We start from the raw sequence: 19,256 nt of genomic DNA, 5'->3' as shown, positions 1-19,256 counted from the left end.
CCTATATATTCCTCATTTCCTAGTAATTGACCTAGATTTGGATTTTGAGTTTTTAGTGCTCCTTCGTTGTCTTTCATATTTTGGACATGATAATAAAAAGTGCTCAGTTGTTTCTATCGTTTGGCATTCTACACATAATCCAGTGTCGTGTTTTCTAATAAAATATTTATAGTAATTCAGGTTACATTTACCAAGCCTGAATTGGTGGATTAATCTTTCGTCCTTTCTGTTCAAACCTTTGATTTTAAAAACATTATTTACATTTTTATTGATGCTATACAAGTGTCTTCCATTCTCTGCTTTATCCCAGAGGCTTTGTCACATGGATTTATAAAAAATATCTGATTCACTTACGAACTCACTTTTGTTTTGGTTTACTATTATATCAGTGTTTTGTTTTTTTGAAGCTTGTTTTGCCAACAAATCAGCTCTTTCATTTCCTGGTAGGCCGCAGTGGGCTGGTACCCATTCAAGGTTAACATCTATCCCGAAGGAGTTTATAGCAAATAATTTTTCATAAATCTCAACAATTATGCTGGATTCTTTCATATTCTTTATGGCTTCTAAAGCTGATGCTGAATCTGTTAAAATCACTACTGCAATTGGATGATATTCATCTATCCATTCAAGTGCCATTAATATAGCTACCAGTTCTGCTCTCATGATGGATATATTGGATGTTTTAAAGCATTTACTTAGGCTTGATTTACAAATTATGAGAGTGAATTTATGTCGTCATCCAAACTCCGCCCCGCTCAGTCTGGTTCTAACCAGCATGGGTTGTGTTGTCTCTACGAACTACACGCACTCGCAGCCAAGCGCACACACACAGGCACTGAGACTCACACACACCCGACAGGGCATAACAGAAGCTCGTCTACGCCACTGATTCCCGTACTAGAAGCTTCATCGATTGAATTGGTGGTCAGTAGTGAATGAAGCGCGCTCGATCAATTATAGCCTACCTTACTGACCTCTTTTCAACGCATTCTCTCGACCGTGATAAATAATATATATTGCACTTTCCTGTTTCAGCAGCACAGTAGGTACTAGGTAGGCAACCCATACGTGATTTCCGGGGGAGGACTTTAACTGTGTAATTTGTATGTATTACGTTTAGACAGAAGATTGGTGAACTTTCAATGAAGCTTTCTCGAGGTATGGATGCTATGTCATGAAAACAGGCGCCCAGTCTTTTTTTTAACAACATCACACGGTCGGGTTACATGCAACATGGATGCCCGGAGATGTCGAGCCTACCTGGCTGAGAGATGGGGTTGGGTGGTGACCTTTGCTAGTTTCTGCGTACACTTTGTCTGCTTCGGAATATACTACTGCTTTAGCATCACATTCATAGCCCTCCAAGAAGAATTCGAAACCAGTTCTACAGCTACATGTAAGTTTGCAGGCCCGATTATATTACGTATGTATGTATTTCAGAATGGAGTATGATAAAGAGTACAACCTGATGGTGATTGTAGGCAAGCATAATGTAATGCATGCCATTAAGAAGAAGATGATTATAATAATGTTATTCGAAACCAGTTCTACAGCAACATGTTAGTTGGCAGGCCCGATTATATTACGTATGTATGTATTTCAGAATGGAGTATGATAAAGAGTACAACCTGATGATGATGGTATAGCAAGCATGTACTGCATGAGAAGAAGAAGATGATTATAATAATGTTATTCGAAACCAGTTCTACAGCAACATGTAAGTTGACTGTCCCGATTATATTACGTATATAGGTATCTCAGAATGGAGTAAAAACACTGAGTGGGGGGGGGGGGGGCGGGGTCTCAACCCTAAAAAAAATAGCAAAAACTATTTTTGAGGAAAAGCATTATACTGAATTTAATAAAGAATAATAGCTTTATATTGGATCATACTAATACTGATACGGGCTAAAGACAATGTGGTATTTGTATAGAGGTATTCCAAAATGACATTCTGATAATATTTTGTTCTGGTATCATATACGCATACTAAAACTGATCTTTACGATTTCTTAACGTGAAATAGCTTCTTCTCCTCCTGCAAAAAAAAAAGAAAAAAAGGTTATTTAATAAAAGGATCATGCGACAAATAATCATTGTGATTCAAATTGATGCAAGGATTTTTTTGAATAAGCAACGCTTTTCACCAGAATCTTCTTTGTAAAAACGACTTTTTTACAAATCTCAGCCATGCAAATCTGCCACTGTGTTGTAAGATCACTTTCAGATTAGGAGAAGTGTATTCTTTAATGAGTGTTTTACATTGAATGGAACGTCTCAACTCAGTAAGCATGACTGAGATTTGTAAAAGTTGTTTTTACAAAGAAGATTCGGGTGAATAGCAGTGCTTATTCAAACAAATATTCGCATCAATTTGAATCACAATCATTATTTGTCGCTTAATCCCTTTTAATGACCTTGTTTTCTTTCTCGTTTGCAAGGGGAGAAGAAGATATGTCACGTTAAAGACATCTTAAAGATCAGTGTTGTATGCGTATATATTATATACACAGGCCAGTAACAGCTATGTAGCTTGTAAATTTGTAAGAGGGAAAATGCTGATTGAAATGATAATGATGAAATAGCAAATAATTGAGGAGTATCATAGGTACCAATTCAATGGATATTGTATAAAAAAAGCCCCCGTCAGTACTAAAAGAGCCCCCGTGAGAAGGCTCACGGGGGCTCTTTTTTTGGGGGAAGAGCCCCCGTGGACAAAAATTAAGACCATCCCCCTGACAGTTCTTATACATTGAAAACTTTACTATAGTAACCTGTCTCTAGAGACCACCTGCCCATAAAGACCATTTTCTTGTCTTCCTTGTGCGGTATCGATATAATTATACAGGTCTCCCATTGATATCACGTACGAAATCGAGGGACCATGCTGAATAAGTGGAGTGACAGTGTATAAGAAGATTATGTAGTGCCTTAATTCCATGAGTTATTTTACAACTCTTATTTCATCAGATATGGTGCTTTGTGCGTTATTTCATCAGATGATTGAATGTATTTTTTTGATAGACTATTGGCCACACTTAGTATATATTCTTTTAAATTCATTCATTAGTTTTTCATACTCCAGTGAATAAAAACACACCAAAAAACATGCAAAATACAAATGGTCATGTACATTTTAACAGAAATATATAGTCTTATAGTATACACAGAGACACAAAATATACCAAAACAAATATTAATTGACAAAAGGGTAAATACTTTGGTAAACTAGTTTGGGGATAAACTAAATCAAGGTCACGTGTTCAGGTAAATAGCCAGAGTAATCACTATATCGCATTGTAAATTAAGGGCCATACTTTACTATATTCGGGAGTAGTTAAAATTCGAACGGGGCAGGTAAACGGCACGCCTTGTTTTGTGCTGATTTTTCTCCCTGTGGGATTGAGTGTGTTTTGGGGGTATACAAATGCCAAATACATGAATATACATTTTGCACGTAGACTTTTAATTTTAAGAACTACATTGTACATTGTAATCGAGTCGTGTTAACATATGGTTAACGAAAGGTAGTGTATTCGAAGAGATTTGTGCTGGTAGTTGATATGTCTAATTTCTCTCTGCATCAAGTATATCGACATGCATGAGCGTACAAACCTTCGCACTAATGCAGACCCATTTCGATCGATTTTTGATGTGGCTCGTAGTAAGGCAGGGGATCGCACCTTCACTGTTACAGCAGCTAAGAAGTGGAATAAAGTTCCCGACTTCCCTCCAGTATAAAAGCTGCTCCATCAGTGGACGAATAAAAGAGAAGTCCTTAAAACTTTCCTATTTCCTACTTGATTCACTAATATTTTGCTTGTTAAATGTTATGTTATGATTCGTTGTTATATAGCATATTATTGTAAGCGCTGTGATATAGTTTTACTATTAATAGCGTAGCTAAATTCAATTCAATTCAAATTAGGTTTTATTCAAGACTCGTCAAAAAGATCAAAGACTAAAAATGCAAGTTTACATCAATAATATACAATCATATACAAAGCATTCAAAAACATATGTATATATATATTATAAAGAAAAACATAACAAATGGGAAAAAATATATCAAAATAAATAAATAAATACATCAAAACATCAAAGCAGTGAATAAAAAAACAAAACAAAAAAATACAATGCCTCATTATGATAAATAATAATAGGTGCCATATCTGTTGACTGGAGATCATGCTATTCCGTAACTCTCCGTCTCTATATAGCCTTCACCAGGAGCTCTATTCACTGACCTTTCACTCTCTCTCCTCAGGCCATCTATGAGGACTATCCAACCAAAGCACTCTCCTCCTCCTTTTTCTTCTATTTCTCTTTCCGTTGATCTTTCTTGCAACGCCAGATTCTCCAAACCCCCTTTCGTAGAATAATACATTTTTTTGTTAATTACTCAGGGAAGCCTCATCAGCGCCAGTGCTGCTCTTCCCGAGTGGAGAGTGGCAAATATGGACTATTAGGGACTTTAGATTCGCACGAAGACAATGTGGATTGCTACGTTCAACGTTCTTGTAATGCACTGCCTTGAATGGACGTCACACGTATCAGTCCACGCAAATCTAAAAGTCCCTAATGTCGTGCAAAAGACGTACGTCAGCGTTTGGCTGGGATTCGAACCCTTAACCCGTTGATTAAGAGTCAAGTGAATGAACCACTATCCCACGTCACCCCTACAATCAAGTGCATGGGGCATAAATCGAATGTCGAATTCTTATCTCACTGATGATTTCATTTACTGTCTGCTCTTCTCAAAACTTTGTACTCCAATAATATTGTAAACACTATGTACATTTCGTTACCATTTCAAGTGGCGTTTTTTTTTGCGGAATGCATTTTTCTATTTTTTCTAAAAATGTCATTTCGGCCTTGAACTGAAGATAATTTAGTTGAGAGTTTTTATATTTGCTTTAAAAAATTGAACCATTTACCATACATGATAATAGTATTAGTAAAAATTGATTTAAAAAATACTATACAAAGTGATATTGTAAACGTGAAAACATTGCTGACCGTTGTGCGTCAATGCCCAAGCCAAGGGACCATTAAGGGGCGTAATTTGTGTAAATTTACCCAGATTACTGTGTACAATTATTAATGTCTGTCATTTACGGTAAAAGGTAACTAAACAATATAAGTTTCTATATATTCGAACAATATAACTCTTCGGATGAGACGAAGGTGATTAGACCAGGGGATACATTCCAACTCCCTGGTGAGACATTAGGGAAAGGAAATGACCCAGCATAAGGAAATTGGACAAGATCAGTTAAGACGGGAAGTCAATTTTATTGTATAACATAAACTATGTTTAAAGGTAAAGACCAGTTATGGTCATGCGATTGCATTGTGAAAGAAACGTTGTGGAATCGATCAGAAAAGGTTGATCATCTAGCATCTAGCATCTGTAAGGTTCTGGAATCATCAAAATGATAAGAAATTTGGCCCATTCTTCGTAAAGTTACAAGCACTATACACAGAAAGATGTATATGGGACTACCCTATATCTCTCACAGACCATGAGAGAAACAAATTTACCAAATATATGAATTAGTAGGCGGTTTCCCGGCAAATTTTGTATCATCATGTATTAGTCAAAACATATTCTTTCACATGATTGGTAATGAGAGCTTCCATTTCATTTTTTGAAATTGGGGCGTTTCCAATACTGGTCTTTACCTTTAACCGCTTGACCTTATTTTTGCCAAGCTCCCATAAAGATTATCCTTTTGCTTGACAATTAAGTGATTCATGCAAAGCTGCAGGGAAATTTAATGCCCTTTCAGGAAGCAATGTAGGGAAATAAAAAGATGATGCCTCAATTTAATGAAAAGATAAAAGCGATGAAGTACAATTAGCACTTGTGCAGTTGGCACGTATTATCCAAACATAAGACAGAACAGAAAAAAAAAGAAAGTAGCTTTTGAAAGGCACGATGACCTTTTATTCGTACATCGTTTCCATTTATACTAATTGATTATACTAGCATTTACATTAATTAAACTAGCATAAGCATCTTCATCATTTTGGACACTTCATTGTTCAGAGAACATCAGAGATAAAATTTTCCTTGAAAAGCATGGCTCTTCATTATTCTAAATAATTATGACATTGTTACAGCTTAAAAATGTAGGCCTAATTTTTATGCAACATGTTTGTGTAGTCCCATTCACATCTTTCTGTGTATACAGCGCTTGTTACTTTTACCAAGACTGGGTTATATTTCTTATCATTTTGATGATTCCAGAACCTTGCAGTACTTATATGCTAGATGATCAACCTTTTCTGATCGATTCCACACCGTTTCTTTCACAATGCAATCGCATGACCAGAACTCAACTTTATCTTTAATATGTGAATCTATAGCAACTTTATAAAGGATACAGACAATCTCCTGTGTGTTAAAGATCCAGATACTTCTGTAAATATTAACTTCTATAATCTATAGAATCACATTTCATTAAGTAAGCACGTTATCAGCAAATTGTTTGTTAGCATAGAAGGATCATTCATCTCTCTCTCTCTCTCTCTCTCTCTCTCTCTATCTCTCTCTCTCTTGTCTCGTTTTCTTTATACAGCATGGGTCGGGTCCATTCCCATTGGCCTTTCGACCATGGCAGGAGTCTTCGTCACTCCGCTCATCTACCGCTTCAGCAACCGGTCCATCGCTCTTGTCGGGATCGTACTCTGCTTCACCTCGTGCATGGTGACGTCATTGATCACGGTCTTCCCCGCCATCTACCTGACGTACAGCGTGCTCTATGGTGTCGGGAGTGCGTGCGCGTCTCTGGCATCCACGGATCTCCTACTCCGGTACTTTCCAGTCACGAACTGCGCACGCGCCACCATGTTCGCTTTGATAGGCAGTAGCGCAGGTGAATAAAGGGCGATATTACCTTTACGAGGAAAGTTACGTTCAGATATGAAGCGGTAAATCGCAGCGTTTTTTCATTTTAAAAATCACATTTATGATGACATAAGTGCAATAAAGTTCACATTTGTGTATCTTATAACGCAGAGCTAAGTGACTTTACGCGAAGGACATTACGTTTCGGGTCATTCATTTAAACTTAATACAAATGATAATTGATTAAACAAAACAAAAACAACAACAAAAAATCCGGTTTCTCGCGTCATATCTGAAGGACCCTCAAGTTGTTATAAAGGAAGGCAGAAAGGTGCACTCAATAAATTTTGAAATAGTCAAATTAATTTATAGATATGATAGTATGAAAGAAGATTGAAAATGAATTACATACATGAATACTTGTTGATAGTAGATTTAACTTCAAAGTTAGGTGTTTGTCTTTCTTGCTTTTATCGAGAGCATGGATGTCCATACAATATTTGTAATGGTTGATGATGAAACAACGTTTTTCAAAGGGAGAAAAAGAATGCATCCAAAGCTCCCCCAAAACACCAATTCAAAACTGTCAATCAGGTAGAAGATAACAGTCCTAGGAGTTTACCAACATTGATGTCCACAGAAAGTCTGAAAACTTGCCGATAATCTTTACGGACCTGCTTGCAAAGTTACGAGTGGGGGCACGAATCGCTTATTACAGCCCAATTGGCATGATTGTTATTTTCGCCTTTTGTTGGGGTCGATTGTTGTGTTATTTTTGGTAGTATACTTGAATTATTATCATCATTATTATTACCATTATTATCCTCGTTATAACGACTAGTTATTCACTCATTTGATTATATATTTTTGTCCAGGTATGCTGTGTTTGGGTCCTTTAACCTATACCCTTATCGAGCGCTGGGGATGGCGAATTATGTTGCGTGTCGTTGGAAGTATACTCCTTGTCGTCGGAGTCGCGGCCATTTTCGCTTTCCACCCTCCCCCTCCTCCTCCAACTGGCTCGGGACCGGATGAGGACGACACGAAGGAAGGTAAGCGCGGCGACCAGGATGTTTCGCCGCCAGACGGCACTCGGGAAGGATCGGAAATACCCGATGATCGCACGAACGCACGAGTACAACCGAAGTATGCCAAACTCTATAACGAAGTGAAGACGGATCAAAATAAAAAAGCCGAGGACGGTAGCGCCAGCAAACACGCTGAATGTGAAAAGACAAGCGAAGAAATGAAACCCTTTCTGCAGGAGCAGATCGCAGAGGGCGTAATAGGGAAGGAGGTTTGCGCTTCATTAGACAGATGCGACAGTGACATAGCAGTTGCCTTGACAGCTTCGGAAAGCCCTTTACCAGATGGAGCGGTCGGTGAGACTGGAGAGGAAGACGAAGTGCCTGTCACATTCTGGACAAAGCACAGATCAGTTTTCTACCCGGATGTCTGGGTCCTCGGCTTGTGCATCATGGGACTAGGGGTCATGAACTCATTTTTCTATATCAACATGGTAAGATCATTCACCTCTGAGGTATGTGACACCTCGTGTCCGCCTAACTTTATACTCCAAATCTGCCTCTTATCTACAGAATTCGTGGCCATTGGTAATAAAGATTGTTTTCCCGATCTATTGTCAGTTCGGGGGTGTTCCATCAATCCTTCAAATATTACGACCGATCCACTTGATTTTTTGACTCCTTTAAAACGACTTGGGATCTATTATTTTGATGAAACAACCTACGAGGATCAATTTTAAGCTAAATTTGAGTTTAATTCTGTAAAGCATTGTAAAGATCGAAATCGATTTTAGTAAATAAACCCTCACCTTGATGTGGCCTCTTTGGTGTGTGTGTGGCGGGGGTATAATAATCTCTATGTATTCTTCTTCTTCACATTCTCACTCTCTCTCTCTCTTTCTCATTCTCCCTGGCTCTCTTGTTTTCATTCTCTTTCTTTTCTCCCTCGCTCTGTCTGCAACACCCCTCCTCATTTTCATTATCCTTTTCTCTCTCTTTTCTCATTATTTATCCCTTTCTCCTTCTCTCTCTCTTCTGCTCTTCCTATCTTCGTAGGTCACATCATTTCTACTGCTACCAATGTCAATCTTTATTCAATATCTTTAATATTATCATCTCTCAATCTTTATCTCTTTCTCTCTCTCTCTTATATGTCGCTGTTTTGGGGTTTTACATCTCTTTCATAATTTCTTGTTCTTTGTCTCTCCATTCTTTCCTTCACATTTACCGGTTCATTCTCATAAAAAATACTTTGATACAATCATGATACAAATGATTACTTCCAAACCGTCATTGCGATTTAATTTGTTGTCATTCTACCAAAATAAATAATCTATTTCTTTTTAAATACCATTTTCCAGGGTAGTTTTCTCCTCTCAAAGGGATTCGAAAAACACGTGTTGCCTTGGGTCGTCACAACGCTCGGCGTCTCAGAAATGGCGGGAAAATTACTGCTGGGTGCGACAGCCGATCGTCTGCCATTCCCGAAGATTTTTCTCTTTATTTTTTGTAGCGTCACAGGGATCGGCTGTATGATCTGCCTACTCTACGTGCGCTCCGTCATATTGTTACTGTTACTATCGGTTGGTAAGTAAAGATTTTATAAGGTTCATGTTTTAAAGGCAAAGTATTTTACCAACTTCGCTACCACTGCTGGAATGCATTTTCGATTGCGCCATATTTTGGTGAAGGCGTATTAGAGCGATTTGACCAGGATCATGACCACTGTGCTCTAACAGTGCGTATAGTAGAGTTGCGAGTTCAGTGACCATGACGCGCGCTAATCAGTTGGTGATGCATGGTGGGACATGGCTGTCGACACATTGCGACATTGTGAGCAGCAGATGGCAGTATATGTACATTTGAAGCAGTGTAGTTTACATGTACCAGTCTCACCTCCCTGGTATACCAAAGCAAAGAAGTTGATATCAGTGTAGTTGAAATGTTTTATAAACACAAACAAATTACACATTCATAGAAGAGAAACAAATTTTGACACAAGCGGCTAATTTGATGTAAAACAGAAATGTAGATTATGTCTGATAATGTATATAAATGAAAAAAGGTAGGCAATGTAATGAATATAGTTCAGTTAATGGTGGTTTAGTACTATTATTATAATTATAATTATTGTAAACATCATTATCATCACCATCGTTATCATTATTATCATCGTCACTATCATCATCGTCACTATCATCATCATCACTATCATCATCATCATTGTTTTTATAACAACAAACTGTTGTTCCCCTCCTTTCCTCTCTAGTCATCGGTTTGGTTGTCATGACGATTGCGGATGTTCTCTCCTACTCCATCTGTAACCAAGTCTTCCGTAAAGAGGATGCCGTCCAGACCTGGACCGTTGTCATGATGCTGCAAGGAGTAGGCTTCATGGTGGGAGCCGTCTTTGGTAAGATGAACCATGTAAAACGTCATTTTGAAGCCATTGTTTAACAATGTTAAATCTGAGATGCACGGCCCTAAGTGTTATTAGTGTCTGTGATATGGTGTAATATTGAAGCCCTTAAAAGATCGCGCTTCAAAATGATCAAGAAGTGCCTCAAAAAAGTAAACAAATTTGAGTGACCGGTTTTACCATACTCGTTTCCCCCAATAGACTGTAGTGTTATGAAAACCGTTAGGCAAACGCAAAATTTGGTTTCGATTTCCAATCATTAATATCTTGATAATCAGACAGGCGATCGGCTTGTAAAAGTCATGGGGTTCCTGACTGACCTAAAAGTTTATAATTATCATTGCAGCATGAGCTAAATACATGATTTTGTTTCAGAATCTGAGACATAATTACCGGATCCCTTTAGGTATAGGTTCTCATTGAGAATTTGACACCGTTCAGGTACTCAACTGATAATAGATATTTTCAATTATCTGGAGTGACCTTCACACTTACGGTCGACATGTCATGTATAGTGCTCTGCGCTTTCCATCAGTCGCTTCATAAGGGTAGCCCTTGCCCGAAGATACACCAAGGTACTATGGCGGTATTTCTTGGTTGGAAATCCAATTTGCATTGCCCATAGAGTTTTAATAAATTGCCATACCCTTTTTCATGAAATACACGTAATTGTGACAATATGATTTATTCTTCATGGATAATGTTTATCTCTGTTCAAATATTTATCGATAAATTCCTATGACGCTTTATATTGGTCAGAGTTGGGAGGATGTAAACTTTATCTACCAATAAGAGGTAAGAAAATGTTATGAATTTTAAAATGAGCAACAGTGTATTTCACCCAAGTCAGGCGCCAGCTAATTATGACATACTGTATTTGGGAACTGACGACCATATCCCTTTAAATAAAATTCTTTGGGAGTAATGCCATTGGTGAAGGCTTTCAACTCTAGGGCACGGCCCTGCGTAGAGTGGGACGAAATGTGGGCCCCGAGCAAGCGTCGAACCCGGGATCTCTCGCCTAAACCGAAAGACCTCAGCGGGACTAGATGCTTTCAAATTCTCTTACTGTTTCTATCTCTAGGTCTAACCTGTTTTGATAAATTCAATCGAGGATGCTTTTGATAGTTTCCCATTTTTACCAATCGATGGATGCAAGGTCATTTTGAAAGCTATTTTCGTTTAAAGGGCTCCTCCATTGAAAAGGGCTTTTAATTGAAAAATAAAAGACATGTAGAAGAGTTTTTGACGGAGATTCGAGATTCCAATTATGACAATGATTTCTCTTAAAAATCGTCAATAATTCTGGAATCTAGCTTTAAAAATGACGACTCAGACTGCTCAGAAAAAAGCCCAGTTTCGGAGCTGTATTAATACGCAATTTGATATGACGTCACTGTAGGAGTAAACATTGCAGGTACGCGCCGCCCAGCGCATCGAAAGTATACAGATAACATTTGTGTCTAGAGAATTCTTTTCTCGGTTATGAAATAATTTCATCGTGAAAGAAAAGAAGAAATGACTGAAGAAGACAATGAGAGTGACGAAGAGGCTGCAAGTGATTTCAATGATCAATCGGAGAGTGAAGGACTTCAGGAGGAACTTGAAGAAGTAACTTTCCCTGCTCTTGTCATAAATAAGAAAATTGACCACTTTAACATCAAACCTTATCAGTTCGAGCCAGAGCATTGTCGGTCTTGGGGCTATCGGTCTATGTACCCTCGATCAAATGGGATGCACTGATTTCTTTTCTTCTTCTGCTCCTCTTTTTACTTTCTGTCCCCCGGCTCTTCTTACACTGCACTTCTCTTTCTTTACTCTTTTCACACCAGATGGGTCTTCGATTAACCTCCTCTCTGTTTTACCTTTCCTATCACTCAGCATAATTATTTCTTCCTTTCCTCATTTACGTTTCGATTTCCTTCTCCATTCTTCTTACACATTTTCTCCTTCTCTTACTTATTGTTCGTCTCATCTTCCTGATACTGATTTTCACCTCTTCTTTAGGTCAATCTTTCTATGTTATAACGTTTAATTGTATTTTGTTTTAATTACGTGTGTTAATAATGTCATGTATGTTGTTATCAGATTTGCAACGTTTATGAAATGTATTTCAAATGTTCAACATGGGCCCCAATAAAAATCAGTTTCGTCACTGCTCATGCTTCTTTTAACGTGTATCGAAAATATCAATGATATAAATAAACCTTGGCATTTTTTTCTTCTTTCTTTTCAGGTGAAAGTATTGACAAAACCGGATCGTATAACGAAGCCATTTACACAAGCATGGGAATGTATGCGGTATGCGCTGTGCTCTGTATAGCCGTTCCTCTTTACCAAAAACTTTTTGCTCGTCATCGCTTCGTCATGTTCGACCACCAGGCCAAGTGTCGACGTTTAAAGACGGCGACGACGACGGTTGCGGAGGTGAAGACAAGTCCTACGGCATGACCGTCCAACTAATTTTCAAAGGTTATCTTCAGTGCTGGTACTAATGGAAAACAAAATTTTGAATATTCAAACCAAATTCTACCTGATTTGTAAGACTACGGGTAAACGATGTGAAAGTGTCGTGGTACAGTGGTTCATTCACTTGACTTTCACTCATAAGGTTTGTGGTTTGAATCTCAGGTCAGCACTAATGTCCTTCTGCAAGACATGAGTCCACATTTGCCACTCTCCAACTAGGTGTAAACGGGTAAATTCCCGATTTGCCAGAGCGTTACTGTCTTATTTGACCACCGGCTATGACCGGCCGAAAATTAATTGGTGATTAATTTGGGTGCCAAGAGCGTCACGGCGTGACGAACATGTGCGCAATCCATTAATAATCCAATGATAAACGATATTGGTAGAAAGGGTACCAAAGTGGAGATATAAGAAAATATATGAGTAGAAAAAAGGCTATCACGAAATTCTGTCTTATTCTTCCAGAGCACTAACGACAAAGTGGTTACATGCAGTGTAAGTGATCCTAAAAAAAAAAATTAAAAAAAAAAAAAATTGTTTAATAGTAATAGTAATCATGTTTATCATGACGACGATGATCGTGGTAATGATGCTGACGGTAATAATTGCTAGTGATGTTAATAGTGGTCATGATAATGATGCTAGTGATAATGGTGGTGATGCTAGTGATGATGATGATAATAATGATGATGATGATGATAATAATGATGAACATGGTACATGTAATGATGGTCACAATAATCATGTTTATCATGACGATGATGATGATGGTAATGATGCTGACGGTAATAATGCTAGTGATGTTAATGGTGGTAATGATAATGATGCTAGTGATAATGGTGGTGATGCTAGTGATGATGATGATAATAATGATGATGATGATGATAATAATGATGAACATGGTACATGTAATGATGGTCACAATAATCATGTTTATCATGACGATGATGATGATGGTAATGATGCTGACGGTAATAATGCTAGTGATGTTAATAGTGGTAATGATAATGATGCTAGTGATAACGGTGGTGATGCTAGTGATGATGATAATAATGATGAACATGGTACATGTAATGATGGTCACAATAATCATGTTTATCATGACGATGATGATCATGGTAATGATGCTGACGGTAATAATGCTAGTGATGATAACCATGGTAATGATAACGGTGATCGTGATTTTGGTGTGGAGGAGGAGGATGATAATGACGACGATGACGGTGATTACAACCAAACGAGCTTCTTTCGAAACGTATATCAATTCTGAGAATTTAAGTTTAACTTTAAATTATCGTATTAAACAATCACAAAGACTTTCGAGAAATCAAATCAAGGGGGCATTTAATACCCAATTTATTGTACATCCCATATAACTTGTGTTTAAGTGGCATGTTTCTTTGTAATGTTTTCAAATGTCATGTGATGGACGAGGCTACTGATATTGCATTGGGTTGATTTTTCGAAAGCCTTTGCGACTGTGTTCATGGTTATAATGTATGCTACGCTTAAAAAGAAGCGATGGTGTTATGTAAAACATGGCACATTTACTTGTTTGACTTTGTATTTGCACATTTAATGTACTACTCACATGCCGGAATTTCGGCACAATGTTACAACATATTTTTGTTTACATACATAATAACAAATACACAATGTAACATTAATTCGTAATTATAGAAATATTTGTAATTGTACACATCATTCAACTTGTAACGTTTACTCGTAATTTCACTAATATATCTTGTTAAAGACGCGTTTGAAATGAAATTCAATAGTGCAATTTTATCTGTCTTTGTAAAATTCAACTGGAGTATTGGCAGTTGCCAACGTTTAACATGTTTTCATAAACGGTACTTTTTGTCATTACATGTAAATCAATATTATCTATTGTTTAGTGATACGATTGTTAAAAGTAATACAGGCATCAACATAAATTTACTCGAATTACATACTGCATTTAACATGTAGTGTGATGTTAAGCACAAAGTGTTTAATATGAAGTTGGTTGTAAAACAAGATTTCAATGTACATGTGGCTTTTTTGTCAGTTGCACCTCTTGTATCCAGTACCGAAATGACAAATATTTGAAGAAATTAGGTCAAGGTTCATGTCAAGGTGTCGTGGTCTAGAGGATAAGTGACCGGACTGTAAAATAACAAGGTTCGCGGTTCGAAATTGAATGCATGCGTGAGCTCCTTATCATGGTAGCTGGGCTGAATATAATATGATTGCAGGGCCCTCAGGGAGGCGTGTTTTGAAAATAACGAGGCTATATCGTGGGTAAAAATGACCTTATGTATTGTCGTTATTATACATGTAGTTGAAAATGATACGTGAACCGAGTGACCTCTGTTTTTTACATCGAATGAGTTTAATGAAATGGAATTCAGGGTAAAATAACATAATTTTCTTGTACACATACAAAGACAGGTATTTTTTAAATATATCCTTGATACATACATGTATATATTTGACAGAAAATATAGTTTTTTAGGTCACACTGAAATCAATATATGAGTGATTTATGTGTTTATGTATCTTACTGTACTAATAAATTCACTTAAGATGAAAAGCTTGTTAGTTATGAATATTTATACAACACTCGCAACTCTTTTATTATCGAAAAATCATCTCAAGGCCAGTTTCAATACCCTATATTTTGTGTCTTATACAAATCATTTTCGGATTCCGTTGTATGTGACGCACAAGGCTTTGAAAATGGCGTTTGGTTGATTTTTCGAAAGTATCTGCTATCGTGTTAGTTAATCGTAAGGGAGAAAGTGAGAACGAGAGGCATCTGAGGGGGGGGGGGGGCGCTACATTGAGAGAGAGGTAGAGAAAGAGAGATGATTTAGGAAATACATGGAAAATGTATGTAATGGAGGTTAACTTTCTTACATGAGATGATTCTAAAAAAAGTTTCACAGGAACACACCGAATGATACTGGAGCGAAAGTGTCGTACGTATAATGGAACACAATGACAAACATAGTTATAACCAAGGGGGGGGGGGGGGCGACTGACGTTCCTGTTTATCATTTTAAAAAGGGTTATCCAAGGCACTGACTCTGTGATTTCGTGTGTCAACCCCGTTTGTGCCACCCCTTCCTCCGTTTAACAAGTCTGGTAAGCCGGTAGTGACAAAAACAAGTAGCAAGAGGTTAAAGGGGCATTTGGTCCCCTGTTCCACTAACAAAAAAACAAAAAATCATTCATGAAACTTATCCCAAGACCTAAGTAACTCTATATCTCACATAGCAAACGCGTGTGTGTGGGTGGGTGTGTGTTGGTGAGAGTCCGTGTGCGGAAGTAAAAAAAGGTGTGTTAGTATAGCTGAGCTATTGCATTTGACTTTGGATTATTCTGTATGTCCTCCAAGGGCGTCGCCAAAGGGGGGGGGGGGGTGCGACACCCCCCTCCCCACCTGTCAGGATATTGTCGGTAAAATTGCGCTGCCGTCGGGAAAAAAAGAGAAAAGGGGGAGGGAAAAAGAGAGGGAAAGGTAAAGAAAAGAAAAAAGAAAAGGAAAAGAGAAGAAAGAAAGGAAAGAAAGGAAAAAAAGAAAAAAGAAAGGAAAGAAAAGAGAAGAAAGAGAACAAAAAAAGAAAAAGAGGGAGGAGAGGAAAGAAAGGAAGAGAAAGAAAAGGGGAAAGAAAAAAAGAGTAAAAGGGAAACAAAAGAAACGGGGGTGAAAGAGAGGAGAGAGAGGAGAGGAGAGGTAGGAGCCTGAGAGAGGAGGAGTGAGTGTAAAAGAGAGAAGGGGGTTGTTGGTTGGTGTCGTCTCGTCGAGGGAGCAAGAAAGACACGGGTAAATATGTTGCTATGTCGGGTAAGCTGTGTCGGTATTCTTGCTCGATCCTCGTGTACTAAATCAAAGCAGAAGTTTGAAGTCGATGAGATGTACAAGGATTAACAGTCGAGAAAGGTACAATAAATCGTCTTCTTTTCCTAATGATTTAGAGGCCTATCACCCACACCCCCTAATGAGCGCTCTTTAAGTGATTCGCTTGCTCACTACCGCCCTCCCTAAAATAAGATCCTAGCTCCGCGCCTGCATTCAAATATATTAGCTATGATGCTGACGAAGTTGACGAAATAATTCGTATATTTATGTCGTCGAGAAAAATGACCATTTGCGCATATGCAAGTACTATAGATAGTCCATAGGAAAAACAATTTAGCCTTCGGCCCCGGGTTTATAGGGTTAAATTTGTAGATATTGGACATTTAATTTTGTCGGTAATTAGTCGCTAGTTTTGTCGGTTATCGTTGGCCTCTACCCCCCCCCCCCCCCCCCCCCCCCCACTGAAAAAGGTCTAGCGACGCCCCTGATGTCACCCCTCCCGTCTGGGCCTCTCGCCCCTTTCTGGCTATGCTTGTAACGCCGAATGATTCTACAGTGACGGTGTCTTACAGATGAAGTAATGAATAAGAGAATGACTTGGCTGCACGCACTGACCATCTTGCCATTCATTGCCGTAACGAGACCTCATCACCCCACAGTTCTCGTTGCCAACGGTGTTCGGGTGGTTGTCGGGCTGTCCTGGCTTCCAGTGGGTGAAATCGACCGTGGTGCCGTCCGTCCATTCGAAGGTGCCGTCAGTAGAGGTGTCGTGTAGACCAAACCAATGTCCTGCGTATTCATCCTGAAACGAGCACAAATAAGTATATACAAAATTATATACGATGTATCTACAAATAGATAACTATGTAAATAGATATTAATATAATTATAAAGAATTGAATATAAATAAATAAATCAAACACATAAATAATTATACAGATAAATAAATATATATAGATGAACAAATAATAAAAAACATAAATACATAAATATATGACTATATAAGTTCAAAAACAAACAGGGAGATCTGTAAAATCACAGGTAAATAATTGTTTCCTGTATTGGTGTTGTTCAACATTATGAGGATAAAATATACATTTACGTGGTATGTATTTAAAATTTGTTAATAAGAGGCAGACGCTTCAATTTTTATTTGTATGACAAAATTTGGAGAATCACATTGTAACGAAGTAAGTCAAACGTTTCTTTGTTATTTTGACGTTATGCAATAAAGTAGCCTGTGGAGGGTTAAATATTATTAAAGCATGACTGGGGTACTATAATTACAATAAAATAAAAAAATTACAATAAAAAGTGACTGGGTTTTGTATATTATTTTAGAAATCTATCAGGAGAGGCCAATTGCCCCCTCTTTCCAGGAATAATTTCTAAGTTATACCAAAGAGCAGACGCGTACGCAGGGGGGGGGGGGGGGGGTTTAAATCCCCCTTGAGTTTTTTATGTGTATGTTTTGTGAATGGTTTTTGGGGAACCCCCCCCCCTTTTATTTAATTAAAAAAAAAAAAAAAATTATGCCAATAGCTGACCTAAAAAAGGTGACCTTACCCCCCCCCCCAACGGAACAAGATGTCAATTTTTCAAATTTCGAGACCCCCCCCCCCCCCCCCCCCCCACCCAGTCATTGCGCTTATTGAGCGGCTGGCTGAGTCGTTGCGAAATTTTTGGCCGATTTTAACCCCCCCCCCCCCCCCACCCTTGAAAAAATCCTGCGTACGCCACTGCCAAAGAGATACCTCCTTGGTTATACAGTTCGTTGCTTACCCCTTTCTTCCGTGAGGATTCGTAGAGAGCAGTCACGAAATCGTGTTCGGGTTGAGAATGGATGGAGACGAGATGCCCAGAACGGGTGCGCGTGACTTCTCCCCATTCGCCGAGAGAGGGCACTGTGAAGTTGCGGCAAAAGTTTTCGGCCGCTAGCCAGTTCAATTCATGACTGAAGAACCTACAAAATGAACAATTATAATTACTGTATAACATTCTGTTTGGGTAATTTTTTTAACTGTGCATGATAGCTGACCCCCTGGATATTTTAAAGAAAAACAAAATAAAGAAGAAGAAAAATCACATTGTGGAAATGAAAGTTTGTAGATATGGCGATGACAATATATAGAAAGAGTTTGGAAAAGAAAATCTAAAGTGTAAGGAGAGAAGAGAGGAGAGAGAGAGAGAGAGAGAGACAGACAGAGAGAGAGAGAGAGAGTGAGAGAGTGAGAGAGAGGGAGAGAGAGGGAGAGAGAGAGAGAGAGAGAGAGATCATGAAAACACTCATGGAGAGACAATTAAATGACCCTGTGATTTTTGTTTTGTGATTCAAAAACAAAAAAACAAATAGTTTATATTGACTGTGGCTCCTAAAATACCAGATGAGGGATATGGCAGGAATATAAAAGCCGAAATTAACTTCTTTCCATACCTGTAACAATGATTTCTAAAACCAGTCCACAGCTTCGGGCAATTACCACAGCCAGCTATCCCGGTGGGGCAGGCGAGCATGGCGACGGCTAATGCGACGAAAAAGAGCTCGGTCCTACGTCGAAAATCCATCTCAATCCAAGTTATACAAATTCTGACTCTCAGTTGCTACTCCTTTTATGATTTTGGGTTTTGTACTTGTAGTGCTGG

General features: G+C 38.3%; 2 protein-coding genes across 2 annotated transcripts; one reads left to right on the top strand and one right to left on the bottom strand.

Moving 5' to 3' along the window:
- Positions 1-844: 844 nt before the first annotated feature.
- Positions 845-13,231, top strand: LOC592780. The gene is made up of 6 exons (XM_792285.5): positions 845-1,396; positions 6,585-6,881; positions 7,729-8,372; positions 9,240-9,465; positions 10,148-10,291; positions 12,534-13,231. The coding sequence occupies exons 1-6, from the start codon at positions 1,165-1,167 to the stop codon at positions 12,746-12,748; spliced, it is 1,758 nt and encodes a 585-aa protein (XP_797378.3). The 5' UTR covers positions 845-1,164; the 3' UTR covers positions 12,749-13,231.
- Positions 13,232-17,068: 3,837 nt separating this feature from the next.
- Positions 17,069-19,256, bottom strand: LOC762761 (echinoidin). Its single transcript, XM_001198502.4, has 3 exons — positions 19,048-19,256; positions 18,396-18,576; positions 17,069-17,415 (listed from the first exon to the last, which is right to left on the bottom strand). The coding sequence occupies exons 1-3, from the start codon at positions 19,176-19,178 to the stop codon at positions 17,164-17,166; spliced, it is 564 nt and encodes a 187-aa protein (XP_001198502.3). The 5' UTR covers positions 19,179-19,256; the 3' UTR covers positions 17,069-17,163.

Source organism: Strongylocentrotus purpuratus, unplaced genomic scaffold, assembly GCF_000002235.5.
Source record: "Strongylocentrotus purpuratus isolate Spur 01 unplaced genomic scaffold, Spur_5.0 spur5_scaffold_10, whole genome shotgun sequence".
Taxonomy (NCBI): Eukaryota; Metazoa; Echinodermata; class Echinoidea; order Camarodonta; family Strongylocentrotidae; genus Strongylocentrotus; species Strongylocentrotus purpuratus.
Note: the sequence above shows the minus strand (reverse complement) of the source record. Positions and strands in the feature narration are given on the sequence as shown.

Excerpts from the sequence above, each read along its gene's own strand:
- LOC762761 (XM_001198502.4), bottom strand. The coding sequence starts at position 19,178 with ATGGATTTTCGACGTAGGACCGAGCTCTTTTTCGTCGCATTAGCCGTC. Across the intron at positions 18,577-19,047 it reads TTTAGAAATCATTGTTACAG|GTTCTTCAGTCATGAATTGA; the intron begins GTATGGAAAGAA and ends TTCATTTTGTAG. Across the intron at positions 17,416-18,395 it reads AATCCTCACGGAAGAAAGGG|GATGAATACGCAGGACATTG; the intron begins GTAAGCAACGAA and ends TGCTCGTTTCAG.
- LOC592780 (XM_792285.5), top strand. The coding sequence starts at position 1,165 with ATGCTATGTCATGAAAACAGGCGCCCAGTCTTTTTTTTAACAACATCA. Across the intron at positions 6,882-7,728 it reads TTTGATAGGCAGTAGCGCAG|GTATGCTGTGTTTGGGTCCT; the intron begins GTGAATAAAGGG and ends ATTTTTGTCCAG. Across the intron at positions 10,292-12,533 it reads CATGGTGGGAGCCGTCTTTG|GTGAAAGTATTGACAAAACC; the intron begins GTAAGATGAACC and ends CTTTCTTTTCAG.